The 26,294-nt window shown below is 55.3% G+C and overlaps 1 protein-coding gene across 1 annotated transcript in view; it reads left to right on the plus strand.

Annotated features, from left to right (window-relative positions):
* Positions 1 to 26,294, plus strand: part of COL23A1 (collagen type XXIII alpha 1 chain) — a 322,060-nt gene that overhangs the window by 290,383 nt on the left and 5,383 nt on the right. The window contains exons 6-25 of the mRNA XM_038551808.1: positions 4,314 to 4,340; positions 6,018 to 6,044; positions 7,352 to 7,378; positions 11,763 to 11,879; positions 12,686 to 12,721; positions 13,029 to 13,055; positions 13,510 to 13,536; positions 15,166 to 15,219; positions 15,733 to 15,795; positions 16,212 to 16,256; positions 17,664 to 17,741; positions 19,604 to 19,657; positions 20,297 to 20,341; positions 21,135 to 21,224; positions 22,077 to 22,139; positions 22,482 to 22,538; positions 22,813 to 22,839; positions 24,052 to 24,114; positions 24,200 to 24,253; positions 24,468 to 24,494. Coding sequence (XP_038407736.1) covers positions 4,314 to 4,340; positions 6,018 to 6,044; positions 7,352 to 7,378; positions 11,763 to 11,879; positions 12,686 to 12,721; positions 13,029 to 13,055; positions 13,510 to 13,536; positions 15,166 to 15,219; positions 15,733 to 15,795; positions 16,212 to 16,256; positions 17,664 to 17,741; positions 19,604 to 19,657; positions 20,297 to 20,341; positions 21,135 to 21,224; positions 22,077 to 22,139; positions 22,482 to 22,538; positions 22,813 to 22,839; positions 24,052 to 24,114; positions 24,200 to 24,253; positions 24,468 to 24,494 — 1,008 coding nt within the window. The remainder of the gene's footprint in view (positions 1 to 4,313; positions 4,341 to 6,017; positions 6,045 to 7,351; positions 7,379 to 11,762; positions 11,880 to 12,685; positions 12,722 to 13,028; positions 13,056 to 13,509; positions 13,537 to 15,165; positions 15,220 to 15,732; positions 15,796 to 16,211; positions 16,257 to 17,663; positions 17,742 to 19,603; positions 19,658 to 20,296; positions 20,342 to 21,134; positions 21,225 to 22,076; positions 22,140 to 22,481; positions 22,539 to 22,812; positions 22,840 to 24,051; positions 24,115 to 24,199; positions 24,254 to 24,467; positions 24,495 to 26,294) is intronic.

The raw sequence follows: 26,294 nt of genomic DNA on the forward strand, positions 1-26,294 counted from the left end.
TATATGTGCTTCCCTAGGCATCAGCTGCTTCCTGGGGGTCATGCAGACATGGTGCCCATGCTGCCCCCGGGGAGAGGAGCTGAGCAGAAGGGAAGGACGTTTGCTTTGTCCTGTCTCTTTCTGCATACTTTAGCACATGTAGCACCTTTTCAGCAGAACACACACGCACACACACACACACACGTGCACACACACACAGGCCTCCAACGCAGGGAGGCCTGCATCTCCCTGTTACAGATGATGAGGCCCAGGGCACCAGCTGGCATGCGGGAAAGCCTGATCCAGTCCTAGATGTGTCTGACTCCAGAGCCTGCCTCCTCTGACCACCTCACAAATCTCCTGGAGCCCAGTCATAGGGCTTTCTTCCAGAAGGAGGAGGTACCAGCTCAGTGGCAGACAGGCTAGGGGGATGCTGCTTCTCCTTGGGGTGGCTCCCAGAAGGGCCATTTGCACTGGGCCTTGAGGAATAAGTAGGAGTTCTCCAGGTGGAGGCAGGACTGTGTGCAGTGGAGGGAAATGGGAAAGCACAGGTTGGGGCCAGGAAACAGCATGATGGGTGAAAGTCCATGGGCCTCCAGCAGCACCCAAGACCCCTGGAGCATCTCTTTCTGAATCCCAAGAGCTGTCAGAAGGCTGTGGTGTGACAGCGTTTAGGGGAAAATTAGAGCGAACCCAGGACAGGAACAGCCCTGGGAGAACAGGTAATGAGGATGCTGAGGCTCAGAGAGGTTGACTGGATCTCCCAGGGTCACACAGCAAGTGTGTCTGTCCAACTCAACACTCCCTCTGGTGGAGAGCTAGGGTGACAGAGGGTCCAGAGAGGGTCTGTTCAGTAGGTGAGATGGAGGTACCAGGAATCCCAGAAGGAAGGCAAGGCCTGCGGGGCTCCATCCCAGCTCCTTGGGGACAACCACTTGTCAACCGTGCTGCCTATGCTGCAGGAGAGGAAGCACTGCATGGAGAGGAGGGCCTGTTTCAGCCCCTGGGCAGTCCTACTGGCTCAGCTGCTTCATCAGCAGGCTGGGACTGTGGTGCCCGCCTCACAGGGCAGCAGTGAGGGCAGAGGCTGAGAAGGGTGAGGCAGGATTCAGTGGAATCCATACGGATGAGTACCAGAGCATTCATGGACTTGCCCTGGAGAGTCCCTGCCTCTGGGGCCCCAGGGGTGGGGTGCCCACTTCCCCAGACCAGCGCTGCACTGTGTCCCAGCCCCACTCAGGGGCCCCCTGAACTCATGCTGCTGCCAGTGACTGGCCAGGAAGCTCACTATGTCCTCCATCCCAGCGTGTGAAGACGAAGGAGATTAACTTAGTGCCAAGATGCACCTCAGTCTCTTTTTCATCTCAGTTTGCAGTATGGCTTTTCCCTAATCCCTGCAGATTTGCAGAAGGGTGCTGTTTGGGGGCTCAATTCAGCAGGCCACGGGATGTATACAAGGCCTGAGCACAGCATCTGTGGTGGCAGCCACGCTACACAGGTTGGCCAGGGGCCCATAGGCAGCCGAGCCCCAGGGGGCAGTGGGACGGAGCAGGAAGCTTTGAGGGCACTCAAGGGCAGGCAGACTGGGTAGCATGGCCAGGAATCTAGGCGAGGCCACTGCAGGTGGCTTAGCACCCAGAGGACTAAAGCACTAAAGAGAACCAAAGCACCTTTCTGGCCTCCAGCCCTGCCTTGTTACTGGCCATGTGGCCCTGGGCAAGGTCTTTCCCTCCCTGGGCCTCAGTCTCCTCCTCTGTAGGACAGGAATGAGAACACCTGCCTTACAGGCTTCCTTTTTTTAAGATTATTTATTTATTTATTCATGAGCGACACAGAGAGAGAGGCAGAGACACAGGCAGAGGGAGAAGCAGGACACCGGAATCACGACCTGAGCCTGAGGCAACGCTCAACCACTGAGCCCCCCAGGTGCTCCTTTGCCTTACAGGCTTACTGTGCTGATTCAGACTGAGTATAGGGACCACAAAGAGCCCCCCTAGAAGACAGCCAGGGTGGGACTGGACCCCAAGTGTGCTGTGGCAGCAGAGGGGATCAGGTCTGGGTGAGGCCTAGCAGGGCGCCAGCATGGGGAGGAGGGGAGGTGCAGGGCCCAATTTTAGGAGACTAAGGGGTGGAAGCTTCAGGCATGTGGATCCAGGGCCATCTCCTGCTAGCCCTGCAAGGGCAGCTCCCAGTGAGCCTCAGTGATGGAGACTGGGCCTAGGACGGGCTGTCCTGGGGCACGGAGGTCTGGTGATTGAGCTAGGGAGATTGGCTGCTTGCTGCTGGGCCCAGCAGGCAGGGCTGCCAGCTTCCAGGCAGCATGCAGGCCTGAGAAAAGAGACTGGCTTCCCGGAGCCAGAGTGTCTCCCAAGTGGAGGAGCCAGGGAAGGACTCTGCAAGCAGAGGGAACAGCCCATGCAAGGGCATGGAGATGGGAAAGAAGCAGAGAGCTTGGGAAAACCAGGGACACAGGACACCCGAAAAGCAGAGGCTGGCCTTGGTGGTGAGGAATCCAGTGCTGGGCCGGGGAGTGCAGCCACAAAGGTGACAGGGACAGACCTGTCCCTGTGAGGGAGACCAGGCTGGGAGGTTGACGCTGAGGCAGAGTGGCCCCTCCGCTTGCAAGCCCCCTGCCTTTGGGCTGCTGTCTCTGCCCACAGTGCCCTCTCTAAAACCCCGGATGTTACTTTCTCGGTAGCATGCCCTCATCTTTCCCAGTACCCCACAGAGCCTGGCAGGCTGTCACCCTGCTCAGAGCTGGTGGCACCCTTTGTCTGTCCTGCCCCTGATCTTTCCTCTTTATGCCAGATGTATCTGCACGTGCTTCATCTTTGTAGCTACCTTCCTTGGCTTGACTCCACACACATTTAGAGGCACACGCTTTGTGCCAGGCCTCATCCAAGCACTGGAGACATGGGGATCAAACCCTTTCCCTGGATCCACTGGAAGACGTGTAGTCAGCACAGTGACAATGCATGAGGTCCTGTGCACACTAAGGAAATGTGCTGGGTGTGGGGACGGCTGGCCTGACTCTAGGAAGTGGAAAAGCCCGGAGGGTTCACAGAAGAGGAGGTGACTGAGCTGAAAATGGCATGCAAGGGGGTGAAGGGTGTGCCAGGCAGGCAGGCAGGGGACGTGTGCAAAGGCTCAGGGCAGTTGAGCTGCCTAGAACATTTGCGGTGTCTGTGGGGATGAGGAGGCCATGGCAGGGAGGAGGGTGGGTTTGACAGGAACCAGATGGACCCAGTTTGCGGCCCTGCCCTTGGATTCCTGTGTACTCTCACGTGGTGGTGGAGCTCAGGGGGCTTTCTGAGTGGGCAGGGGCTGGACGGGCGAGGGTGCCCATGGGGGCTGCTTCTCTCGGCCTTGGCTTTGGCCTACGAAGGCCAGGGCAGTGCGGGGAACTGAAAGAGCCTTCGAGATTCTTACAGTTCTGTGTTAGCCTGTTTGGGCTGCTCCAACAAAGAGCCATGGACTGGGTAGCTTAGAAACTACGGAAATCTACTTCTCGCAGGCTTGGAAGCTGGAAGTCTGAGGTCAGGGCACCAGCTTGGCTGGGTTCTGGTGGGGGCCCTCTTGCGGGGCCCCAGGCAGCCGTCCCCTCTCTGCGTCCTCACGTGGAGGACACAGAGGCAGGCAGCTCTCTGAAGCCTCACTTATAAAGAGACTACTATCCCATTCATGAGCCTCCACCCCCATGACCTAATCGCCTCCCCAAAGCCTCACCCACTCCCAACACCATCACACTGGGGGTTAGGTTTGAACACATGTGTTTGGGGGAGACACGTTCAGTCCCTACCAACTTACATGTGGCAGAACCCAGTTTGAACTGGCTTTAAGAAAAGCTGCTGACGAACAGAAGTGGGCAGGGGTTAGTGGTTTCAGCTTTAGACCCTTTGCCTTGTTTTTTCTCTCTGTCTCTCAGTTCCGACTTCCTCTCTGTTGGCTCTTTTTCAAGCCACATGGTACCCCCAGGAGCTCCACCTTAGCCCCACCAGGAGAAGAGAGCCCTCTTTCCGCCAAAGGGCCACCATTCAAAGTTCCAGACGTGATGCTCATCCCTGAACCAGTCACCCTGGTTGAGGGAATGTGACCACGCACCTGTGTGCAGATGCAGGTGGTTCCGGGGAAGGAGAGAGGATCTCTTGTCTGAGGAGGGGATTCTGGGCAGCAAACACCCAGATGCCTCTACTCCAGGTCCATGCAAAGCATATTCAGACCATGGGCTGATGTAAGGCTTTGGTCTTTGATACTCTGTAGTATCTCTGGGTAATAAAACACACAGGAAACGCCTTTCCAGTGTGTAACCTCTGCTCTTTGTCTCTCGTTTCCAGGGACCACTGGGTCTGGATGGCAAGCCTGTAAGTGATGACAGGACAATTCTACGTGGTCCTGGGAACAGGCCACTTGTGGGGCTGGAAGTGATGGGGAGGGGGGTGCCAGAGGGAAGGGACCACTGGAACCTGGCTCATCATGGAGACGTCATTTGGGCATCAGACTTCAATTCAAATCCAGACCCACTACTTGCTGACTCTACAGCCTTGGGGAGGCCCCTTCACCTCCCAAGCCTGGGCTCTGTCAAGTGCGGTCAATTAACCGTCCCCACATTAACCAGTGGAGAAGTATGGATAGCACTATTCCTGACGTCTAGTCAGCCTTCAAAGCATACAAGCCCCTCCTAGCCAGCCCCAGACACAGTCTCAACACTTCAGTGGTAAGCATTGGGCTGGTAAGATCTTAACACCTGGATGAGGAACCTGGGGTCCACAGGCATTTTCAGCAGAATGAATAAGCTGCTCAGGGAGACAGCATAATTAAATAAATAATTGGATGTGGATAGATAGGCAGGTGGGTGGATGGATGGTTGGATAGATGGATGAACAAATGGATAATAAATATTTGAATGGAAGGATGGATGGACGGATGGACAGATGAATGGGTTGAATAGACGGATGAGTGAGTGGGTGGAAGGAAGGATATATGAATGGATTGATGGAAGATGAATGGATGGGTGGAAGGATGAGTGGATGGATGGATAGATGGAAGGAATGAACAAAGGTAGGATGGATGGATGGATGGATGGATGGATGGATGGATGGATGGATGGCTGACTGGCTGGATGTTGGATGAATAGACGGATGAACAAATGGATCGATGAATGGTTGGATGGAAGGACAGACAAATGAATAGAAAGATGAATGGGTTGATGAACAGATGGGTGAGTGAGTGGATGGAAAGAAGGGTGTATGAATGAATTTATGGAGAAGTGGATGGATGGATGGATGGATGGATGGATGGATGGATGGATGGATGGATGGATGGATGGATTTATGAATGGTTGAATAGAAGGACAAATGGATAGATGGATGAATGGGTTGATGAACAGGTGGATGGGTGGGTAGATGGCAGGAAGTAAAGATGGTTGGATGGAAAGAGGTAATAAGTCAATATTTGTACCAACAGTCGGATGCATGAGAGAGTAGCTGAGTTAGTGGGTGGACAAATTCATGATGGTTGAGCAGACAAGGGAATGAAGGAATGAATGAAATAAAACAAGTGATTGAGGAGTGGTCAGATGATATGTGCAGTATTAAAGGATGGAGGAAAAAAATAAAATAAAATAAAATAAAGGATGGAGGAATGCAAGGACCGCCTGGATGGACAATTGTTAAGTGAATGAATGAGCAAAAGCATTACCCACTGAAGGGATAATGGAGAGTTAGGGTTCAGCAGCCACTGGGCACAGCAGGTGCTGAGCTGGGAGGGCTCTGCTTTCACAGGGGAAGTGACAGCACATGTGCCCCTACCCCAACTGAGAGGTACCAGGGGGACCCCCAAGTCCCCTGCCTCCCTCATGCAGAAGACCGAGGTGTTGTCCAGCAAGGGCAACCCTCATTAACAGCAGACAGACTTAAGTGCTTCCCCACCCAGCTCAGCCTCACAGGCCCTTCTGCCCCCAAAGCCTTAGGGAAACCAGAAGGGGAGCCAGCCCAGTCCTCCTCGCTCATGCCTGTTCTTTCTGCAACTTTTTTCTCCAGGGACTTCCAGGGCCCAAAGGGGAAAAGGTAAGTGATGCTGGAAGCTGTCTGGATGTAGATATGATGAAGGACACCAGAAAACTGCCTCCAAACCCCAGCTCCAGAGTGTGGCCTGGGCATGTCATATCCCCTCATAGAGCCTAAGTTTCCCCATCTGGAAAGTGGGACTGATAGTGCCCCCGTCCTAGTGGTTCCATGGTTATGTTTAACAATTTAAAGTCCCAGAGGGGTTACACTGGAGTTCTCCCAGCACCAGAACATGACAAAACTCAAAGCACAGTCTTCCCAGAATGAGAAGCTTCTAAAGCAAGTAATCATGAAAGGGGGATGCCAGGAGAGCCCTGGGCAGGGGTGATCGAACAGTCACTGTGGGTGGTGTTCTTTGTGAGGAGTGCTTGCCCCCCAGGAAAACAGGTGATGGACTGCTGCCCCTGTGATCTCTACAGCCCCTGAGAGAAAGGCTTCCCTGACATTTGGCACTAAATGAGACCTCCTAGTGCCTCAGAAGGGGAGAGAGGGGAGACCCAGTGTCCCACAGCAGGATCAGAGCAGGAAGGGCCCAGAGCAGACGCAGCTGTGGCAGGATGCTTCTAGGGAAGGGCTGGGTGAACAGGGCCGCATCCACCCCAGCGCCCCGCTGGGATGGGATGTGCGTGCTGAGATGAGGGCAGCCAGGGTTCCAGCCCACCAACAGAGCTGGGCCGGACGTGGGACCCAGAGCTCAGAGCATCAGGTTTGCATCAGGACTCCACCACCAACTGTATGGCTTTCAATGGGTTAGCTGGCTCTGCGGGCCTCAGTTTCTCCCTCTGTCAGCTACAGCAACCTCACAGAGCCACGGGGGAAGACTGCACGAGGTAATGGTCTGAGTGTCCTCTGTAGACGTGAGGCACACTTGCGGTTGGCAGGAGCGGTGATTTCTTCCCTGCTGGCTCTGGCTGAACAAAGCAGAGGCTTCGAAACCAGAGACAACTTGGTGTCTTGGCATCTATCACCGCCCCCAAACTTGGTGACTTAAAACGATCAAGTAATTACCATGCCTCACTGTGTTGAGGTTCCAGGATTCCAAGAGGACGCAGCGGGAATACTTTATCTAGGGGCTGGCGACAGACAGCACACCGACAGCACACCCTGCATGTGCTGGCTGTGTGACCTCGGGCAGGTTCTCTGTGCCTCAGTTTCCTCATTGGAAATGGAGATTAAAAACAGAACCCATGTGTTTGTTACACTTAGGTGAGATGATGTGAGTAAAACAGAGCACAGAATAAACCCTCAATACACATGACAAAGTAATAATAGTAGCAGTGATCTGTCTTCCTGTCTCTTATTCTTAGGGCACACCAGGAGACTTTGGCCCTCGGGTAAGAACCGATGCAAGACCCCCTCACCCACCCCATGTACTTCGTGTTATTGTATAATAAGGCACATCTAGCATTTCTTCTGGGTCCTTACACATATCACACAGGTCCTCAGGCTCTGCCCACTACCCACACTCTGCCCTGTGTGGTTTCACTGAAGTGGCTGCTGGCTGGAAGCCCCAGGACCTGGGCTGGCTGAGGCTACCCCCCACTGCACACATGGGTGTCTCTAGCAGACAGACATCCCAGTCATACTTACCACCATGGATGGGGGCATGGAGGAGGGGGGTACAGTGGAGCTAGTGCTGGCCCCAGACCATCCATGGCTGGCACCCTGGGCAGGTTACAGGATCGGCAGCCTTGAACCTAAAGCTCAGCTCTGCCATTATCAGCCCACGTAACCTTGAGCGACTCGCTTTCCCCTCTGAGACTCCGTTTCTCCAACTATGGTAGGTGGGAGTGGCAGCCCCTGCCCCATGCTGCTGTGGCAGTGATAAAAGTAGGCACCCAGCACCCAGGGTGGGGACAGTAGATAGATCCCCTGGCCCACAGTGCCTCCAGGACCCAAGGTACCCGGAAGTGCTTCGTGCCAATCCTGGGATCTCTTCAACAAAGCAGAATGGAGACCCCGGTGGGGCAGGCCCCACAAAGCAGATCTAGGCAGAGGGTCACTTAAGTGGCCCTTGACGCACGCCCCCCCCCCCCTTCCTGCCACAACAGGGGCTGAGGTCTGACTGCAGCTGCCCAGAGGAGGGCAGCAGAATGGTGTACTCCCAAGGTGTTTTCTTTTTCTTTCTTTTTTCTTTTTTTTTTTTTCGTTTGTTTTTATTTAAGTTCGATTTGCCAACATATAGTATAATACCCAGTGCTCATCCCATCAAGTACCCAAGGTGTTTTCAAGAAGGTATATGGGGTGGAAATTGTAGCCAGGTGAGTGAGTCACCCCCAGCTGGCATCTGCAAGCACTGGAGGCAGGGATGGAGCAAGGGTGGGAGGTGGGCACTGAGTGTGGGGGATGGACAGGAGAAACAGCTGCAGAGCCAGGGGTGGGCTGGGTCCCAGTCCCAGCTCTGTGGCCATGACACAGCTCCGAGCCCAGTTTGTGCAGCCAGGCTAGGAGGGCCCACACCACAGGGGCTTGTGAGTAGGAGCTGAGAGCACGGGGCTGGCCAGGCTGAGTCCCCAGGACCAAAAGCCGACACATTGTCCCCAAAGTCAGAAAAGGCACCCACATTGAATTTTGTGGCCGCCAAGAAAAATTCTTTGCTCACTTTCTAGTGGATGTGTGAAAGCTGATCTTCTAAAATGGAGTGCTCAGTCCTCAACACACTAGAACTCACCCAGCCTGGGAGTCCTGAGAGATTCTCCCCAAAGCCTTCTCTCCACTCTTCATGGGTATCCTCTTGTTGTCTCAGTGTTGTTTTGTTTTTTTAAGACTTTATTTATTTATTCACGAGTGACACAGAGAGAGAGGCAGAGACACAGGCAGAGGGAGAAGCAGGCTCCCTGTGGGGAGCCCAATGCTAGACTGGATCCTGGGACCCTGGAATCACCACCCGAGCCGAAGGCCACTAAGCCACCCAGGTGCCCTGTCCCAGGGTTCTAGACATCTCTGAAACAACTGACACCCTAGAAAGCTCTGAGCCTTAAAAGGACAATGTGTCACTGTCCATCAGGATCCTGTGGGGCAGTGGGAGGGATCTCTCTCATCAAAGGCAGAGGCTGCTGGCACCACCACCCCCCCCCCCCCACCACCCCCACCCCCCCCACCCCACCCCCCCACCCCCCGGCTCGGCTGGGGATGATCTCTGCAGTCAGGGCTTCTCCCTGCATGGCAGTGGGCTTCCTCGAGGGGCATCCCAAGACTAGCATTCCAGGAGGCTGGAAGCTACCTGCCAGGCCAGTGAGGAGCTATATCTGGAGCAGACATGGCATCCCTTCTACTGCGTACGATCTGTCCCGTCATTCATGGGGCCCATCCAGAGTCAAAGTGGGGGAAGAGGAGCATCCCCAGCCCTTGATGGGGAGTGCTGGGGTCCCATTGCAAGGGGCCTCTGGGATGGGAAGGGGCGTAGCAGCCACCTTTGGAGAACATCGTCTGCCTCTCTCGGTTGCTGGGCTGGGTTAAGTGATTTTGTCTCCAGAAATCACCTCATCCTTTTCTAAATGACCTTTCTGCCTTCCTGACCACACAACCTGCTCACTGGCTAGATGGTTTTCCCACGGCTCCATCCGGGCTTTATAAGTAGAGAGCATCATGTGTACAGCCGCCGCATCTTCAAGGTAGCCTGGCCCAGTGGCGTGTCCGGGCCTGCTGGTTTGTGTGCTCCCTTGACCCACCCCTGTGTTTCCAGGGTTAGACCTCAGCCATCCGATCCCAGCGCACAGGCAAGGCGGCTGGCCAGCCTCATGTCCCAAGTACTCAAAGCAAAGCCTAAAAACCTCCCCTGGGGCCTGTTCAAGTGTCTGAACCCATATTCCTCCTCAATACGTAGAGTCCAGGCCAGTGGCCCATTGTGGGGCCCCTGGGCTGTGAGGGGGAGCAGAGCGGGGTGGGTGGCTTCAGATTCTTCCTGACACATCATAAAATGAAACTGCAGTTACCCACCACCATCCCACCCACGCACGGGCGAGCTAACCAACCCGGCGGTTTTCTTCACCTTGGCCTGGACTCACAGCCTCTTGGTCGGGACCCTGGCAGTGTCACACCTGAGTGGTGGACACTGAGAGTTCCACTTAACTTTAATTGGGAAAACAAATGAGCTGTCTCTGAGGTACACTTGGCTAGAGAGGCGAACTTACGTGTCATGGGATCTGAGGGTTACAAATGTGTCAAAAAGCTGTCGCTTGCCTCGGTGGCCAGAGGAAGTGCTGCCTTTCCTTGCTCTGTAACCCTGGGTAAACCATCACCCTCTCTGTGCCCTACCACTCTATCTGTAAAATGGGACAATAGCAATGCCCTGGCCAGGTGGTCACAAGGGTTGGGTGAGCCAGCTTTTGGGAGGTTCTGGCTCATCAGTGCTGGGCTACACAGCAGGGGTCCCTCCACAAGCGGCTTCTTCCTTGCTTGGCTATGGGACATTTGGGGGCTGCCGTCCCTGTGAGCCAGGCTTGCCCTGTTGCTATACCTGACGCCAGTACTGGAAACGTAGCACTGAGGCAATAGGAAGTGCCAATGGCACCGTGTCCTCCCTCCTTGCAGATGCGGCCACAAGGTGAAGGTTCTGGATGCCTGAGGTCTGACCTAGTACTAACATTGGGTCCTTGAGTTGGAAATAGGATGCTGCATGACAGGGACCATATGACCCTTCGACATTCTTCTTTCTTTTTCCCAACATTTTATTTTATTATATTTCATTATGTTTATTATATTTATTATATTATATTATTATAATACTTATGTCTATATGTTTATTATATTTCTATATTAAATATATTATTTTTTACTTTATTATAACTGTAGGTGTACAATTAGTTGTAAGAAATAATAGCCCGTGTACCTGTCATCCACTTCCCCCCAGCCCCTCCCAGTGGTGTCACCTTGCCTCCCCGGAGCACAATCTCACAGCCAGGAAATTGTTACACTCCCCTTGCTTTATTTGGATTTCAGCCATTTTACTCCTCTGGGTGTCTGAGTCTGGTCGATGCTATCACACCCATAGATCCCTCGTGCTGCCACAGTCACCTCCCTCCCCACCCCATCTCAGACCCCTGGCCTCCATTAACCCGTGCCCCATCACTGTGACTTTTCCATGTCAACACTGTCGTGTAGACGCAGCCATACTGTAGGTCATCTTTGAGATTGGCTTATTGGCATTTGGTGTCATCCCCTTGAGATGCATCCAACTTGTTCACACACTGAGGGACATTTGGGTCGCTTCCAGTGTGGGGCCCTCACACCTAGAGCTGCTGTGAACCTGCATGTGCAGGGTTTTGTGTGAGCCTGAATTTTTCTCTCTCTGGTTGAGCACCCAGAGCACACTTCCATCACCTAAGAAAGTAGGAGCTGACCAATGAGGAAGGTCCTCCAGGACCTGGAAAGGTCCTTTCCAGGAAGAAGTGGGCCGCTGGGGCCCACATGCTTGCTTCTGCACCCAGCGTGTCTCATCTCATCTCATCTCTCATCATCTCATCTCTCAGCTGGGCTCCAGGCCCATCCCTTGGGGTATAAGAGGTCCAGTTAGCCTCTTATGCCAAAGAATGGGGACCTGTCCCTTCATGTGGCCACTAAGAGGTGGTGAGAATCCCAGTGACCAAATGGTTTCCTCTGAGCCCACCAAGGGCTGGGGAAGGGAAGGCATCAGGCTGTCTGTCTGTGGAGGCTTCTCTCTGGAGACTGGAGCCCCTTCCCTCCTCCTCACAGTCCACCGGGCCCCATCTCTTCCAGGGAGACCAAGGGCAAGATGGAGCTGCTGGGCCTCCAGGGCCCCCTGGACCCCCTGGGGCCCGGGGCCCTCCCGGTGACACTGGGAAAGATGGCCCCAAAGGAGCACAAGGCCCAGCGGTAAGAGAGGACATGGAGGTGGGACACTCCAGACTTGGTTCTGTACCTTCCCAGACTCTGAATCCTGACCCAGAAACATCCCCAGCCATAGCCTATCCCTAGTCCAGACCCAGGCCCATGCCTAACCCCCACCCCAACCCCAATCCAGCACAAACCCACTACAGCCTCATACCTAAATGCCATTTAAGACCTTGATCCTAAACACTCCCAAATCCTGGTCGACACCCTCATTTCTGGCTATTATGCAGACCCTAACTGTGATCCCTGACTCCAAACCCAGCTCTTACCCTACACCCTAACCCCAAATAGAGCCAGAGACCTGACCTTGGCTGCGATTTCAGCCCTGAGACCCGTATGTGGTCACTTCCTCCACAGGAAGTCCCTCTCTGTCCCTCTCTCCCCCTCCTTTCTTCCTTCCCTCCAGTATTAAATAGTTAGGCTCAGTTGTCCTCCTGTAGTTCTACCCAAACCCCGGAGGCCAGACTTCATTGTAAGCCCTTCCCCTAAGGCAGGGACTCAGTCCAGTGCTTCCCCTCACATGCAGAGCCAGCTCCTCCACCAGACTGCCACCAGGGTCCCCTCTCAGGGCAGCTAGCTACTCCAGGAGCTCATCCACTCCTATTCCTGTGGGGCACCTAACTCCCTGAGCCTCAACGTTCTCATCTGCAAAGTGGGAATGATGACAGCCACTCACAAAACAAGAGACCACTTGGAGCCCTGGCCTAGGGCCTGGCAGGGGGAGGGGGCTCAGTGAACTGCAGAGCCCCTGCACCCCCTTAAGAGGCTCCCCACTTCTGCCTCCTCAGGGTCCCAAAGGAGAGGCTGGACGGGACGGCGACATGGTCAGTATCTGGGGCTGGTAGGACCGTGGTGCCCAGCCCGGAAGCCCCTGTCCCACTCACAGCCAGCAGTGGGGAAACGATGGGCCAGGCCCCCAGCCCTGCAGCGCACCCACCACACTGCTTGCAATCTGCAGGGAAGCAGCCCTAGGCATGGGGAGTCGGGAGTCGGCCTAGAGCAGGCCTAGAGCAGGCGAGGCCCTATCCCCTGCTGTCTGGCAGCTGGTGTTATCCTTTATAAACTGAACATGAGAAAGACACCCAGAAGCAGCTCCCAGCAGCCCATTTAACATTTTCTCTTCTCTTCTAGGGCTTGACAGGACCCCCAGGCCCCAAGGTGAGTGCTCCTCCCTGTCCCCTACCCCAGGCCTGGGAGGCATGGGCTCCCCAGCCCCCCCCCCCCCCCAGCTGCCAGCCACAGGTCATTCTCTCCCTGAGCAGGGGTGGCAAAGAGAGCTATGGCCTGCCCCAAGGGGAAAGGCTTTCCTTGCTTTTTCCCTCATCTCGGAAACACCCCTTGAGGATGGGGCTTCACATCCCCACTTCCTCAGGCAGTGACTCATCCAAGGTCACTCAGCTTGCAGGTGGGGGGCCAGAGGGATGACCCAGTCAGGAGTGGAGGCCAGCACTGTCCGACCCACCATCCATGTGTACCCCTCTAGGGGCTGGGGGTCTCTGGGCAGTACCCAGTCATTGGGGCCACTTCCACCAGAGGAGCAGGTGGCCTGGTTTTTGGGCCATGCTCTGAGGGCTCTGACCTCTCTCTTGCACCTCCCCTGCATCCCCCTCAGGGTGAGCCCGGCATTCCTGGAAAGAAGGTGAGGGGTGCCCAGGAGGGGCTTCTGGGTTGGGGGTGTGGGCAGTAGCTGGGGAGATGAGCAGGGGCTCCCCATGGAGCAGGACCGGGGCGGGGGCAGGGGGCGGCCACAGGGAAGTTGGCACCAGCCCTGAGTCCTCACTGTGGATGGCTGCTCTGGCCTCCATCTCTGAAACCAGGATCTTGTTTGTTCATTCACTTGCTCGTCCTTTCCACAAACACAGCAAATTTGTTCCTACTTCAGAGCCCTGGACAGTGGTTCTCAAGGTGTGGACCTGGGGCCGGTGGTATCAGCATCGCTAGGGGCTTCCTAGACAGGCACATTTGGGGGCCTACCTCAGAGACACTAGGGGTGGGCCACGGGGATATAGGGATTTACAATAAATCCATATTTGGTCTCCATCCTCTGGATTTCTGGAACAGTGTGCCTAAAACCCTTGGAATATCCTGAGTGATGAACCTAATTTGAAGTTGTCTTGTTATGTGAATTAGGTGACCTTGGGACCACTCCACCCCCACCCCTCCACCCCTCCAGGGTTAGAGGTTGAACCAGTCTCACCAGAGCCAGCGAGCGATTTAATCACTCATGCCTATGTCATGATGCCTCCATAAAACCCAAAAGTATAAGGTTCTGAGAGCTTATGGGTTGGTGAACACATGGAGATTTGGGGAGAGTGGCTCCCCTAGAGAGGGCATGGAAGCTCCCCTTCCCCACACCTTGCCTGATGTATCTCTTCCATCTGGATGTTCCTGAGTTCTATCCTTTCTAATAAACTGGGAATCTAGTAAGTGAAGCGCTTCCCTGAGTGTTGTGAGCTGCTCTAGCAAGTTCACGGAACCCAAGGAGGAAGTAGCAGGAATCTGCAATCCATAGGGGGTTGATCTGAAGCACAAGTGACAACCAGGCTTACTCCTGGTGCCTGAAATGTGTGGGTTAGTGGGAAAGAGGGGACACTCTTGTAGGACTGGGCTCTTACCCTGTGGGATCGGATGCTCTCTCCAGGTAGACAAGTATCAGAATTGGGTTGAACTATAGGACACCTGGCTGATGGCAGAGAATCACTTGGAATCACCATCAGAACTGGCGACCAGAACTCGTAGCCAGGGTCTAATCAGCAGCCCCCCTGAGTGATGCTGGCATGCACTCCAGTTTGGGAACTACTGGCCTGGGATTATCTTCCCCCACCCAAAAATCTGTCCCCTCCCACAGGAGACCATCCCTCCAAGTCCCTCCAACCCACCACTCCCTACACTCTCTTCCCAACACTGCTTCCACCCCCTGGCATGGTGCTGTGTGTTTATCAGGATATTTCTTTGCCCTCAGGCCCCTCTCACCCACTGAGTGAGAGACCCCATCTGCCTAGCCCACAACATTGCTCACAAGATATCTGTTGACTGAACAATGAATCCCCCCTCCTCCATCTGGCCATCCCTTCCTTTGGTGCACAGCTGCTGGCCCACGCTCTCCGCTGGTCCCGGAGCTCTGTCCCACCCCTGTCCCAACCCAGGGTGACAGGTGCCGGTGCCAGCAGAGGACTGGTGTGCAGGGGAGCGCAGGGTGGGAGAGATGGCCAAAGCCGGCTGGTATGCCCAGGCCTGAGGGCTGTAGCTTCAGCTGCTCTCTCCTCAGGGGGATGACGGGATGCCAAGCCAGCCAGGACTTCCTGGACCCCCAGGTCCCAAGGTAGGTACCTGTGCCTCCCACCTCCCATGGCTCCCATCTGTCCGGGGAGGCTCCTAGCTGGCCCTTTCACAATGCCAGGGGCACATGCTGATGCCCGGGGCAGGCCAGAGAAAGGCAGTGGGAAGGCCTTGGGCCCCACTTGCCTCTGGCCAGGGCATCCCATCCAGCCATTTGCCTCCCCACATACCCTCACGCCCTCCTCCCTCCCATCCCAGGTGGCCCCCACTGTATCTTGTCCCCAGGCTAGGACCAGGGTATCATCCTTGCTCTCCTAGACCTTGGAGAGGGCCAGCCTGCCTCCACAATGTCTCTTGAGCCCCTGAGCTGCCCTAACGATGCGCCAAGACCCAGATTAGAGTAGGTGGCAAGATCCGGAGTCCCCAGGGTTTGGGGAGGAGTCCTGAGGCCCAGAGGGGCTCAGGCACATTCCCCAGAAGTCTGTCAAAGCCAGCAAGCCCAGGCAGCCCCTCCCCTGCCCTTGGTACTCACTCACTGCGAATGTCTCTGTTGCAGGGCGAGCCAGGGAATGCGGGGCCTCGGGGAGAAAATGGTGTGGACGGCGTCCCAGGGCCCAAGGTGCCTTACAGTGTGTGGCGCAGACCAGGGGCCCCATCGTTGGGTGACAGGGCTTTGCCTCCATTTGCCCTCTTAACTGGGGAGTCCCGGGAGGGCTTGGGCCCCAGGGTCTCATTCCATGGGCAGCCAGAGGCTGGCTGGGGATGGGCGCAGGTGGCATTGGGTGAGTGACAAGGCGTCCTCCAAGCTCTGCCATGTGCCTAGGGCATCTCGTAGCCACGGGCGCCAGGGCCTCCCTCGGTTGCCCATCTCTACCCGCCATGGGGCCCCTTACAGGAGCCCTGTTCCTTGGGTGCCAGTTGCCTACATTAGTCCCCTAGGGCTCCAGCAAGTGGGTTCTGTGCTTTTTGGTGACTAGGAGGCAGAGGGGCATGGGGTGGCCATGGGCACATGGCTGCAACCTCACATCCCCACAGGGAGAGCCTGGCCAGCGAGGCACTGATGGGGCCACAGGACTACGGGTAAGCAAATCTCCCCTCTGGCCACAGCAAGGGGACCCAGGGCCCCGGCTTCTTAAAACCCCCAGAGACCAATACCCCAGGGACCCCAGAGAAGCAGTAGAGCTCCAGGAAATGGGAGTCTCTCTCTTTTTTTTTTTTTTTTTTTAATGATCATTCATTAGCGATTTTTAAATTTTTCATCCCACGGTACGTGCTTTTGGCAAAATGCTCAAATGCAAATATGGAAAACAAGTCCTGCACTGGTAGAGTGGCTGGCCTCCCAGAGTCTTTTCTTCTCAGGTGCAAGCAGAGGCCTTCAGTGCATCACTTGTGGTGTCACCCCACAAGTGGGGCACTTTCCCCAGCCTCGAGGTTCCTCCCTGTCTCCAGAAGCATAGCCTCCCCGACTGGCCTCAGACCTTTTGTGCCCAGACGCTATTGATTCACCATTAGATCCACCTCCGGTTAACATCCTGTTCTCCTTGCTGGGGCCTCCAAGCAGTCACATGCCCTTATGCTCCCAGAGGTGGCTTTTCTCCTCAAACAAAACAAAACAAAACAAAACTGAGACTAACCCATAGCTTGGTGGTACAGGGGGCACAGAGTATGGAATTGTGTGAACCATACCGTTCCCAGCAGGCCATGACCACAGAGGCTGCTGGCAAGTGAGGCCCTAGCCGGGTCCCTTGCCCTCTGCAAGGGGCTGGCCCCAGGCCTGACCAGAATGCAGCCCCCCTGGCCATGGCCCCAGCAGAGAGCAGCCTGGAGCAGAGGCAGGTTCCGAGAGGAAGGGCAAGACCTGCAGCAGAGCACCTGCCTGCCCGCACACGTGCCTCTGCAGACAGTGGTGCGCACACACAAATGTGCAGGCCTGGTGGGCATGTGCTTATTAGTCACACACGGCGCCCACAGCCCCTTCCAGAGCCGGGGAGATGGAGGCACAAGGGCAAGATCCAGCCGGCACATCTCGTATCGATCTAAGCAGTGTTTGGGCTTTGGGAGGAGAATGTTTATTTTTGCCTTTTTGCCAACGTTTAAAAATCAGAGGAACTTGATGTCAAAGTGAGACTTTCTGTTTTCCCCCGGAGAACTCCGGGTTAGGGCAGCGGACTTCAGTTCCCACACGAATGACAGCAGGACTAGGCAGTGGCATGTTCCTCTCTTGGCTCCAGGCCTGCGCCCCCTTCCCTCCCGGACACCTGCTGCCTGGCCCCTGGAGCGTTTTCTCAGTGACTGGGATACCAGTGGCCCTGTAGATCCCAGAGAATGAGCTTGAGGGGCAGGGTGGGGGGTCCCATCAGGTTACAGCTGAGCCAGCACACGGCACACAGACCTCCATGTGATCCAGGTTCCTAGATTCCCTGGTTGAGACACAGACGTTGCCACCATGGCTCTGCCCTAAAATTCTTACTCTTCCTCCTGCCTCAGGGTCCCCAGGGCCTCAAGGGCGAGCAAGGAGACACAGTGGTGATCGACTACGATGGCAGGATCTTGGATGCCCTGAAGGTAGGTTCCTGGCAGGACCAGGACCCCACCCTTGTTCTCTTCCTGAGGCGACAACCACATACTATGCAAATTAATCCTGCATTTCTTTGCACAAGGGACAGGGGGCAGTTTAGCACAAAGACCCCAGCTTCCCCAGGTACACCTGATAAGGAAATCAGGGCTGTGCTGAGACTTCCCTGGGTGCTAAGAGCTTCTGTGAACACGGTTTATGTGGGCCTGAGCTCCCTGGAGGCCAAAGCATAGAAGGGAAGCTCCCTGCTGGGGGCGAGGGGCAGGAGACAAAGCTTTCAAAGCATTTCCTGATGTCCTCCTTGCACCTTCCCAGGAAACAAGCCAGAGGGCTAGGTCTTCTAGTAGCTGGTGGGGGAAGATGACAGCGGCAGGGCTGCCACAAGGAGCCTCAGGGAATGCGTGGCCGCTGAGCCCTGCCCGGTGCCTGACAGACTTGGGACCCATCACCACTGGAGAGAGAGGTTGGGTGCCAGCTGTTCACGGCTTCCAGGAAAGGGAGCTCGGGAGGGACAGGAACAAACATCAGAGACCAGACTGAGCCTCGGCACCTGACCCCACCTGAGCTCCATTCCAGTTAACCCCCACAGGCCTCAGGGAAACACAAGCCGGTCGCACCACAGGCCTGCATGGTGCAGTGTGGTCTGAAGGCATGCACAGGCATGGTGCGTCCAGGCCCCACTTGGAGAACCAACCTGAGTTCAGGGAGGTGGGATGTAGATATCGGCTGCCAGACTGGAATGAGGCATCCAGCCAATGGGCAGTGGGCTGACAGTTGGTTCTTGATCAGGGAAGCAATGTTAATAATACATATTGTGGGGGTGCCTGGTGGCTCAGTCAGTTAAGCATCTGCCTTCAGCTCAAGTCATGATCCCAGTGTCCTGGAATGGATCCCTGTGTTCCCTGCTCAGAGGGGATCCTGCCTCTCCCTCTCCCTTTGCCTGCTGCTGCCCCTGTTTGTGCTCTCTCTCTGTCAAATAAATAAAATCTTTTAAAATATGTGTGTGTGTGTGTGTGTGTGTGTGTGTGTGTGTATAAATTGTGGGCAGGCTAGCTGAGGAATGGCGTGGACAGTGAATAAAAGTGGGTGTGATGGCAGGGGGGCCTTCGTGGGGTGGGGTGGGCTCTGGGCCTGGGCAGGTGGAATGGAAGAAGATAGGAAGACCAGAGATGTCTCAATGGAGGTGCTAGCAAGAAGGGGACAGTTTGCTGGGATGAGGGGACTAACGGAGCAGGGTGCAGCCTTGAGGAGGAGGCATGCATCCAGAGGGTGACGATGAGCCATGTGGGCAAGTGGCCTGTAGGAAGCCTGGGCCAGAATGGGAGCTTGGGAGTAGGATGAGACACCATCTCTTATTCATGACACCTAGGACTCTCCAGCCCTGGCCAACAGCAGAGCACAGAGCTGATGGGCAGAGAGCTCACGGGAGGGATAGAGATGCTCGGCCACTGTCAGGGATAAAATTTTTGCCTGGTCTTGAATACCAACAGGAGATTTACCCATGCTTCAAGAGGCAATAGGGAGCCATCGCAGGATCTTGAGCAGAGGAGTACTGTGAAGAAAGCTGTATTTGGGGTATACTAGCTCTGAAGGCAGAGGGATTCTGGATCTACTGTGGTAGTGGGACACCATGGTATCTCATCCAGTCCCTGGTGCCACCTCCCTGCCTGCCTACCCCCTGCCACCGCCAGACAAGAGTGCCTGACCTGACCTGACAGGGTGGGAAGCAGGCTATGAGGGCAGCTGTTGCAGGCCAGCCGGACAGAGCCCCAGGCCCCGGGGGGAAGGAATGAGCCAACAATTGGGGGGGACGATCTGCATAAATACTCACCAGCTTGGCTTTCACATACAGGGTCCTCCCGGGCCACAGGGTCCCCCAGGACCACCAGGGATCCCCGGAGCCAAGGTCAGTTCATGGACAGTTGTGTGGGCCCCCTCCAAACCCCTTAATTCCAGCACCCACCTCCCCTCTCCTCTCTGCTTCTCTCCTGGATCCCACCCCAACTTCTGGGAGCTCATAGAAGGTGGCCCTGCTCCTTCCGATCCAAGCGTGGTGCCTTCCTCCTGGCCCTCGCTCCTCCAGGAAACCTCATTCACGAGTGTAAACCCTTAAGACATCCCCAGGTCCCAGAGATGACATAGGTGTTCTTACGGCCTATACACATTGTTTACCCCACCCAGCTGGCTCAGGAGAAAGAGCTCAGACTTGGAAATCGGGTAAGATCTGGTCCTGGCCATCGCCCTGTTCTGTGTGGCCTGCAATGAGTCATTTAATACTCCCCTCCCCAGAGTCTCAACTTCCAAACTGGTGACCTCCCAGACTATAGATTATAACTCTGGTCTGTATCTGCCCAGAGGAGCTGAGGAGAGGGCCAGTGCCTGGCACGGGGCTGGCTGGGTACCCAATGGGCACCTTCTGAGATACCACCAACTACAGAGACCTGACCCAGGGACATTGTGCTGATTGGGAGAAGCAGACCAGCCACGGGTCTCTCTCAGGGGCCACCAGACGCCGTAACCTCTCTTGCTTTCTGTTCCCTTCCAGGGCGAGCTGGGATTGCCTGGTGCCCCGGGAATCGACGGAGAGAAGGTCTCTGGGCCTTTCATTTGCTTGGCGATGCTGGTGCCTAGTGTGGGGCTGTGTGTGTGTATGCATGTGTGTGTGTGTGTGTGTGCGCGTGTGTACAGAGTTAGATGCCACAGAACAGAGTACGCTGCCTGGGTGAATGTCCTGGTTCTGCCCTGAGGCCTCAGGCCAGCTGCTCACTTTCTGGTTCCCCACTGGGAGGGGAGGATGGCACAGTTATTAAGAGATAATCCTGTGTGTGGAAAACAGAGAGCGATGCATTGTGCGTGATATAGCGAAGAGTCTTCAAATGTTACCTAATGCCGTTACAGTTACTCTCAGTATAGTGAGTGCTGTGAACATTGCTGTAAGTGTACACACCTATGTGTGTGTTCCTGTACACACAGCACGGTGTCAGGGGCATCACTGACATTCATGGGAGTGGCTGTAGTGCCAGGTCCCTAGGTGTGCCACACCTCCGACACTACGTGATGGAGAGAGGGAATGAGTGGATGGTGGGGGGTATGTGGGGGTTGGGGGCTCCACTCACCTGTGTCTGAGATGTGAACACAGGGTTGACCCCCCTCCCAAGCCCTGTGAGGGCCCCTGCGGGGGCTGCCCAGTCCCACTCACTCCACCCCTCCCCCCGCTGGCCCACCCGGGCCCCTTGGTGCAGTCACTGCCTGGGTCAGAGGCAGGGACCCACCTGAAGAAGGGGGAGTCTAACCTGGCCGGACTAAGCCCCGGGGACCCGCTGGGGCAGGGCGGGGAGCCTGCCTGCTGATTTCCACCCACTCCTTGTTCTTGTGGCTCGCAGGGTCCCAAAGGAGCTAAAGGAGACCCAGGAGAGGCTGGGCCGACAGGACCCAAAGGGGAGGCAGGCGAGATGGGGCTGTCGGGCCTCCCGGTAAGTGGCTGCTTGGCCCTGCCCTGCTCTGCCCAGGCGGGGGGGTTCCAAGGCCAATGCGTGCCCACCCACCTGCAGCTGCGGGGGAGAGGGGCACAGCGGGGGGCCCCGCTGACACCGCCCAGCCCCGGGCCACCGATCTTTGACAGGAAGCTCTGCCTCAGCCCATGCCGCTTGGACTCTCGGAGTCCCTGAACTCTCTTCCTTCTCCGTACAAGGACCTACCTTCTGCCTGCCTCCCAAGGCCACTGAACAGGTGGAAGGGAGCTGACAGGGGGCTGACCGCTCAGGATGGCATCCTGCTCTGTCTCCTGCCAGCTCTGGAACCCTGCACGAGCATCCTAACCCCCCTGGGCCTCAGTTTCCCCACCTCTAAAATGAGGATGATTGTCTCCCACTCGTGAGATCCTGTACATGAGCCTGTACAACAGGGCTGAGAGTGGTGGCCACGTGATAAATAGCCACCATCACCATCATCATGGCTGGACTCAAATAGTTGTGGGTTCAAGCGGCTACCAGGTGCCACCTCTTCACATCTGATGTTCATCCATGAGGCTCCTTCAGCTAGAGAGGTGGCTGGTCTTAAACCCGGGTCTTTGCTTCCAGAGCCGCTGGGTGCCCCCAACACCCACCTCACAGGATACAGTTTATATCGCTTTTAATGGACTCTCCAAAAACCCACTTGCTGGGCACCCAGAGAGTGGCACCAATTTAGGGGAAACTGCTTCAAGCTGCAGAGGCCAGCTCGTGGCTGATGCTGCAGGCCTCATGGGGAAGGAAGGGGAGCTACCAACCCGTGGGTGGTGCTTTTGGTGATGGACAGAAAGGGCTGAAGACCATCCTCTCCTGCAGGGCACCGATGGCGCCAAGGGGGAGAAGGGAGAGTCAGCATCTGACAGCCTACGGGAGAGCCTGGTAAGGGGGGCTGCTGAGGACCAAGGTCTCCCCTCAGTGTCAGGCCCAGGCCAACTGGGTTCCTGAACCTTGGGACAGAAAGGCCATGTGGCCTGACCAAACCCAGGGCAGTGAGGGAGGTGGAAGGAGGGAGCCTCGGGCTGTGTCCTCCAGCTGAGGCCCATCTGAGAACCCCAAAGGCCAGCCCCTGTGCACTCTTCTGTGGGTGGGAAGAAGACTCAGCCCAGTGGCTCAGGGCCTAGCCCCCCTAAGAGGGCTCATCCACTGTCCAGTGTGTTCAAGTGTGGACGAGTGAGGTATGATGGAGCGGGGGTGTCTAATCCACTTCTAACTGCTTCCTAGGCCCAGATCATAGTGGCGCCAGGGCCCCCTGGCCCCCCTGGTCCCCCAGGCCCCACGGTAAGAACATTTGGCTTGAAGTAGCCGAGATATGCAGAGGATGGGGAGCCCAGGCTTGGAGCTGTGACCCAGAGAAGGACAGGACTTCCCGGCAGGGAGGGGGCATATCTAGCAATCTGGCAGAGCCTGGGTCTGGGCTTGGGAGGTTGCAGAGGTCAGGATCACAGGGGCTACAGAGTGGCCTAGAAGCCAGGGTGACCACTGCAAGAGGAATGTGGCTCTGAGATCCAGACCCAACCTGATGGCCTTTCTGATTTGCTCTGTCCTCCTCCAGGGCCTTCAGGGAATCCAGGGTCCCAAGGTGAGTTCTGGGGCGTGGGGGGAACCTCTCTACTCACTGCAGACTCACAGCCTGCATAGTTCCAAAAAGCCTTGCGAATGGGCCCCACGCTTGGCCCCTGACCACCTCTGCGTTACCCCAGGCCCTGAACACTCTGAATCCCCTGGAGTGCAACCTCCTTGATGCCCTCGAGGCTGGTGTCCCCTAGCCCCACACGGGGACTCTGTTCTTTCACCTTGTCCCTCTGCCCCAGCCCTAGTCAGCTGCCTCTACCTCCGTGTACCATGCCCCCTTTCCTTACACACTTCTCTGCATGGCCCCCATACGCACATCTGTCTCTCAACTGCCCACAGCCTGGACATGAAGTCTTGGGTTTGGTGTGTATTACATAATGTCCTGTCCTCTGCTCTTAAATTAAAACCGTGAGCATGGCCTGCCCGTGTGCCCTGCATGGGGGAGGCCAGCTGGCCTCACTGCTCGCTACGCCTGGTTTCTCTCTCATTCACCCTGCGGGAGCACACATCTCTGATTCTCCAACCCAGAGGCCGGCAGGACTCAGCCATGAATCCCACAGCTGAGCGGAGCCCAGCCTGTGGCCTGACCAGATGTGCAGCTTCTGGCTCTGTTTTGTCCCAAGACCTCCCCCAGATCATGTTTAAAAGAGACAGCTGCTGGCATAGACGAAGTCCAACGCTATGGCTTAGAAACCCTACTGGTGGGCAGCCCCGGTAGCGCAGCAGTTTAGCGCCGCCTGCAGCCCAGGGCCTGATCCTGGAGACCTGGGATCAAGTCCCGCGTCAGGCTCCTGCATGGAGCCTGCTTCTCCCTCCTCCAGTGTCTCTGCCTTTCTCTCTCTCTATGTCTATCATAAATAAATAAATAAATAAATAAATCTTAAAAAAAAAAAAAAAAAAGAAAGAAAAGAAACTCTACTGGTCCTTAGCTCTGCTGCTTCTTGGCTGTGTGGCTGGACCTGTCCCTGCCTGTCTCTCTGCCTCTCTTTACCTATCTGTGAAATGGCTGTGAGGTAGCTCATATGCCGGAAAAGGTAAAATGCCCACACTTAACAGCTCATTCTGATTACTATTTGCACTGGAAGGAAGCCAGGGTCAAGCCCGTGAGAGCCTAGAGTCTGTCCCCCTGCCCTGCACACCCCAGCACAGCTCCAAGCTTTCCTGTCCTGCTGTTTCTCTGACTCCTTTCCCCTGACTGATGTCTACTCTTTCCTTCCAGGGATTGGATGGAGCAAAGGGAGAGAAGGGTGTGGCGGGTGAGAGAGGCCCCAGCGGCCTGCCTGTGAGTGTCATGAGCCTTGTTTGTCCCTCCAGGGCACTAATTTCTGTACCTGTCATGCCTCTTGACCCATTCCTTTTCCACCCAGGGGCCAGCTGGCCCACCGGGCCTTATTGGGCTACCAGGAACCAAAGGAGAAAAGGTAACAACCTCCTTTAATGCCTCCCAAGTATGACTGCACGTTTATAGTGTCACTTGGCCGTGGGGACTCAACCCCTGCAACACACTGACCCAGGGCCAGAAATCAGGCTTGTAGACAACTCACAAGGCTGAACGTCTCAGCAGTAGTGTTCCTGGCACACACACACCCCCCCCCCACCACGGGCCTCTCATACCTCCTCTTTATCTTTCCTCAGGGAAGACCCGGGGAGCCAGGACTAGATGTAAGTATCTCATCGTTCACTGTGATCAGGCTCCTCCTCTATGTACCTTCTGCCCTTTGCTGGCCATACAGTAATCTGATCTGCTTGGCTTGGATGTGACCCCATTCCCCATGGCTGGGACTCCAACTAACTGGATCCCTCTGTGTCCCCAGTGCCAAGTCTAGTTCATAGCCCAGAGTAAGTACTTGATGAGTGGATGGATGGATGAGTGATAGACGGATGGAAGATGGGTAGATAGATGATGGGTGGATGGATGATTCATGGATGAGTGATAGGTGGATGGATGGATAATGGATGGGTGGAAGATGAGTGGATGGAAGATAGATGGAAGGATGATAGGTGGATAATGGGTGGGTAGATGATAGGTTGGTGGATGATGGGTGAATAGAAGATGGATAGACGATGGGTGGATGGGTGATGAATGGAATATGGATGGATAATGGATGAGTGGAAGATGGATGAATAGAAGATAGATGGATGATGGGTGGATAGAAGATGGGATAATGGTGGATGGATGATGGGTGGGTGGAGGATGAATGGATGGATAAACGGATTGATGAATGGATGGATAATGGGTGGTTGGATGACGGATGGATAATGGTGGATGGATGATGGGTGGATAGAAGATGGATAGATAATGCTGAATGGACGATGGGTGGGTGGGTGGATGATGGATGGATGAATGGATGGATGAATGGGTGGATGGATGGATAATACTGGATGGATGATGGGTGGGTGGGTGATGAATGGAAGATGGATGGATAATGGTAGATGGGTAATGGATGAGTGGAAGATGGGTGGATTATGGGTGAATGGGAAATGGATGGAAGATGGATGGATAATGCTGGATGGATGATGGATGGACGAATGGATGGATGGATAATGGGTGGATGGATGATGGATGCATAATGGTGGATGGATGATGGATGAATGATGGGTGGATGGTTGATGAGTGGATGGGTAATGGGCAACTGGATGGAAGGATGATGCATTGGAACAGGAAGGTTAAAGGAACAAGAAGAGAGCAGTGTTGCAATATCCTGGTGAGACAATGGAGCTTCAGCTAGGACCTTATTGTGGGAAGGGAAGGAGAGAAAATGTTAGCCTAAAGTTGATTGGATCAAGTGTCTTGGTTGCCAGCAACAGAAAACATTTCAAACTGGTTTAAAGCCCTAACTGAGAAATCCAGAGGGACAATGCACAGATCCACACAACCCAGCCTCTCATGCTTTCTTGTCTGTGCTTTCCCTGTGGGGGTGTCATTTCAAGTTACATGTGGTGATGGGATGGAGACAGTAGCCCCAAACCCACATTTTCCCAGACCCAAACCCTGGAGAAAGACTATTTGCTTCACCCTCTTCTTTTAGACATATCTTATCAATTCTCACTGGCCCCAAGTGCTGAAATATCGCTTGGCCATAAGAAATGCAGTGCCCTGATTGGCCAGCCCGGATCACATGCTCCCTTCTGGAGCCAGGAGCAGAGTGGGTGGATTATATGAAGGGAGGGTTGTTCACACCTCGTAGCTATTGCAAGGGGAATGGTGACCAGATGCAGGGCTGCAGGGATTCTGGTGCCTGTGCCAGACTTTAAGGAGAGAATGCCACCTTAGAGAGCAACTGTAGACACAGAGTTTCTGATGGGGAAGATGGTGCCCATCCATGAAAAGTGTCCAGAGAAGAAGCCAATGCTGAATCCAGTTCAGGCTCTGGACCCAACGAGGTCGTGGAGCTAAAGAGACCATGCCACCAGCAGTGAGACCACAGTTGCTCCTAGGAGGCCTGGAGCTCAGAGTGGCAT

This window comes from Canis lupus, chromosome 11 (genome assembly GCF_011100685.1).
Source record: "Canis lupus familiaris isolate Mischka breed German Shepherd chromosome 11, alternate assembly UU_Cfam_GSD_1.0, whole genome shotgun sequence".
Lineage (NCBI taxonomy): Eukaryota > Metazoa > Chordata > Mammalia > Carnivora > Canidae > Canis > Canis lupus.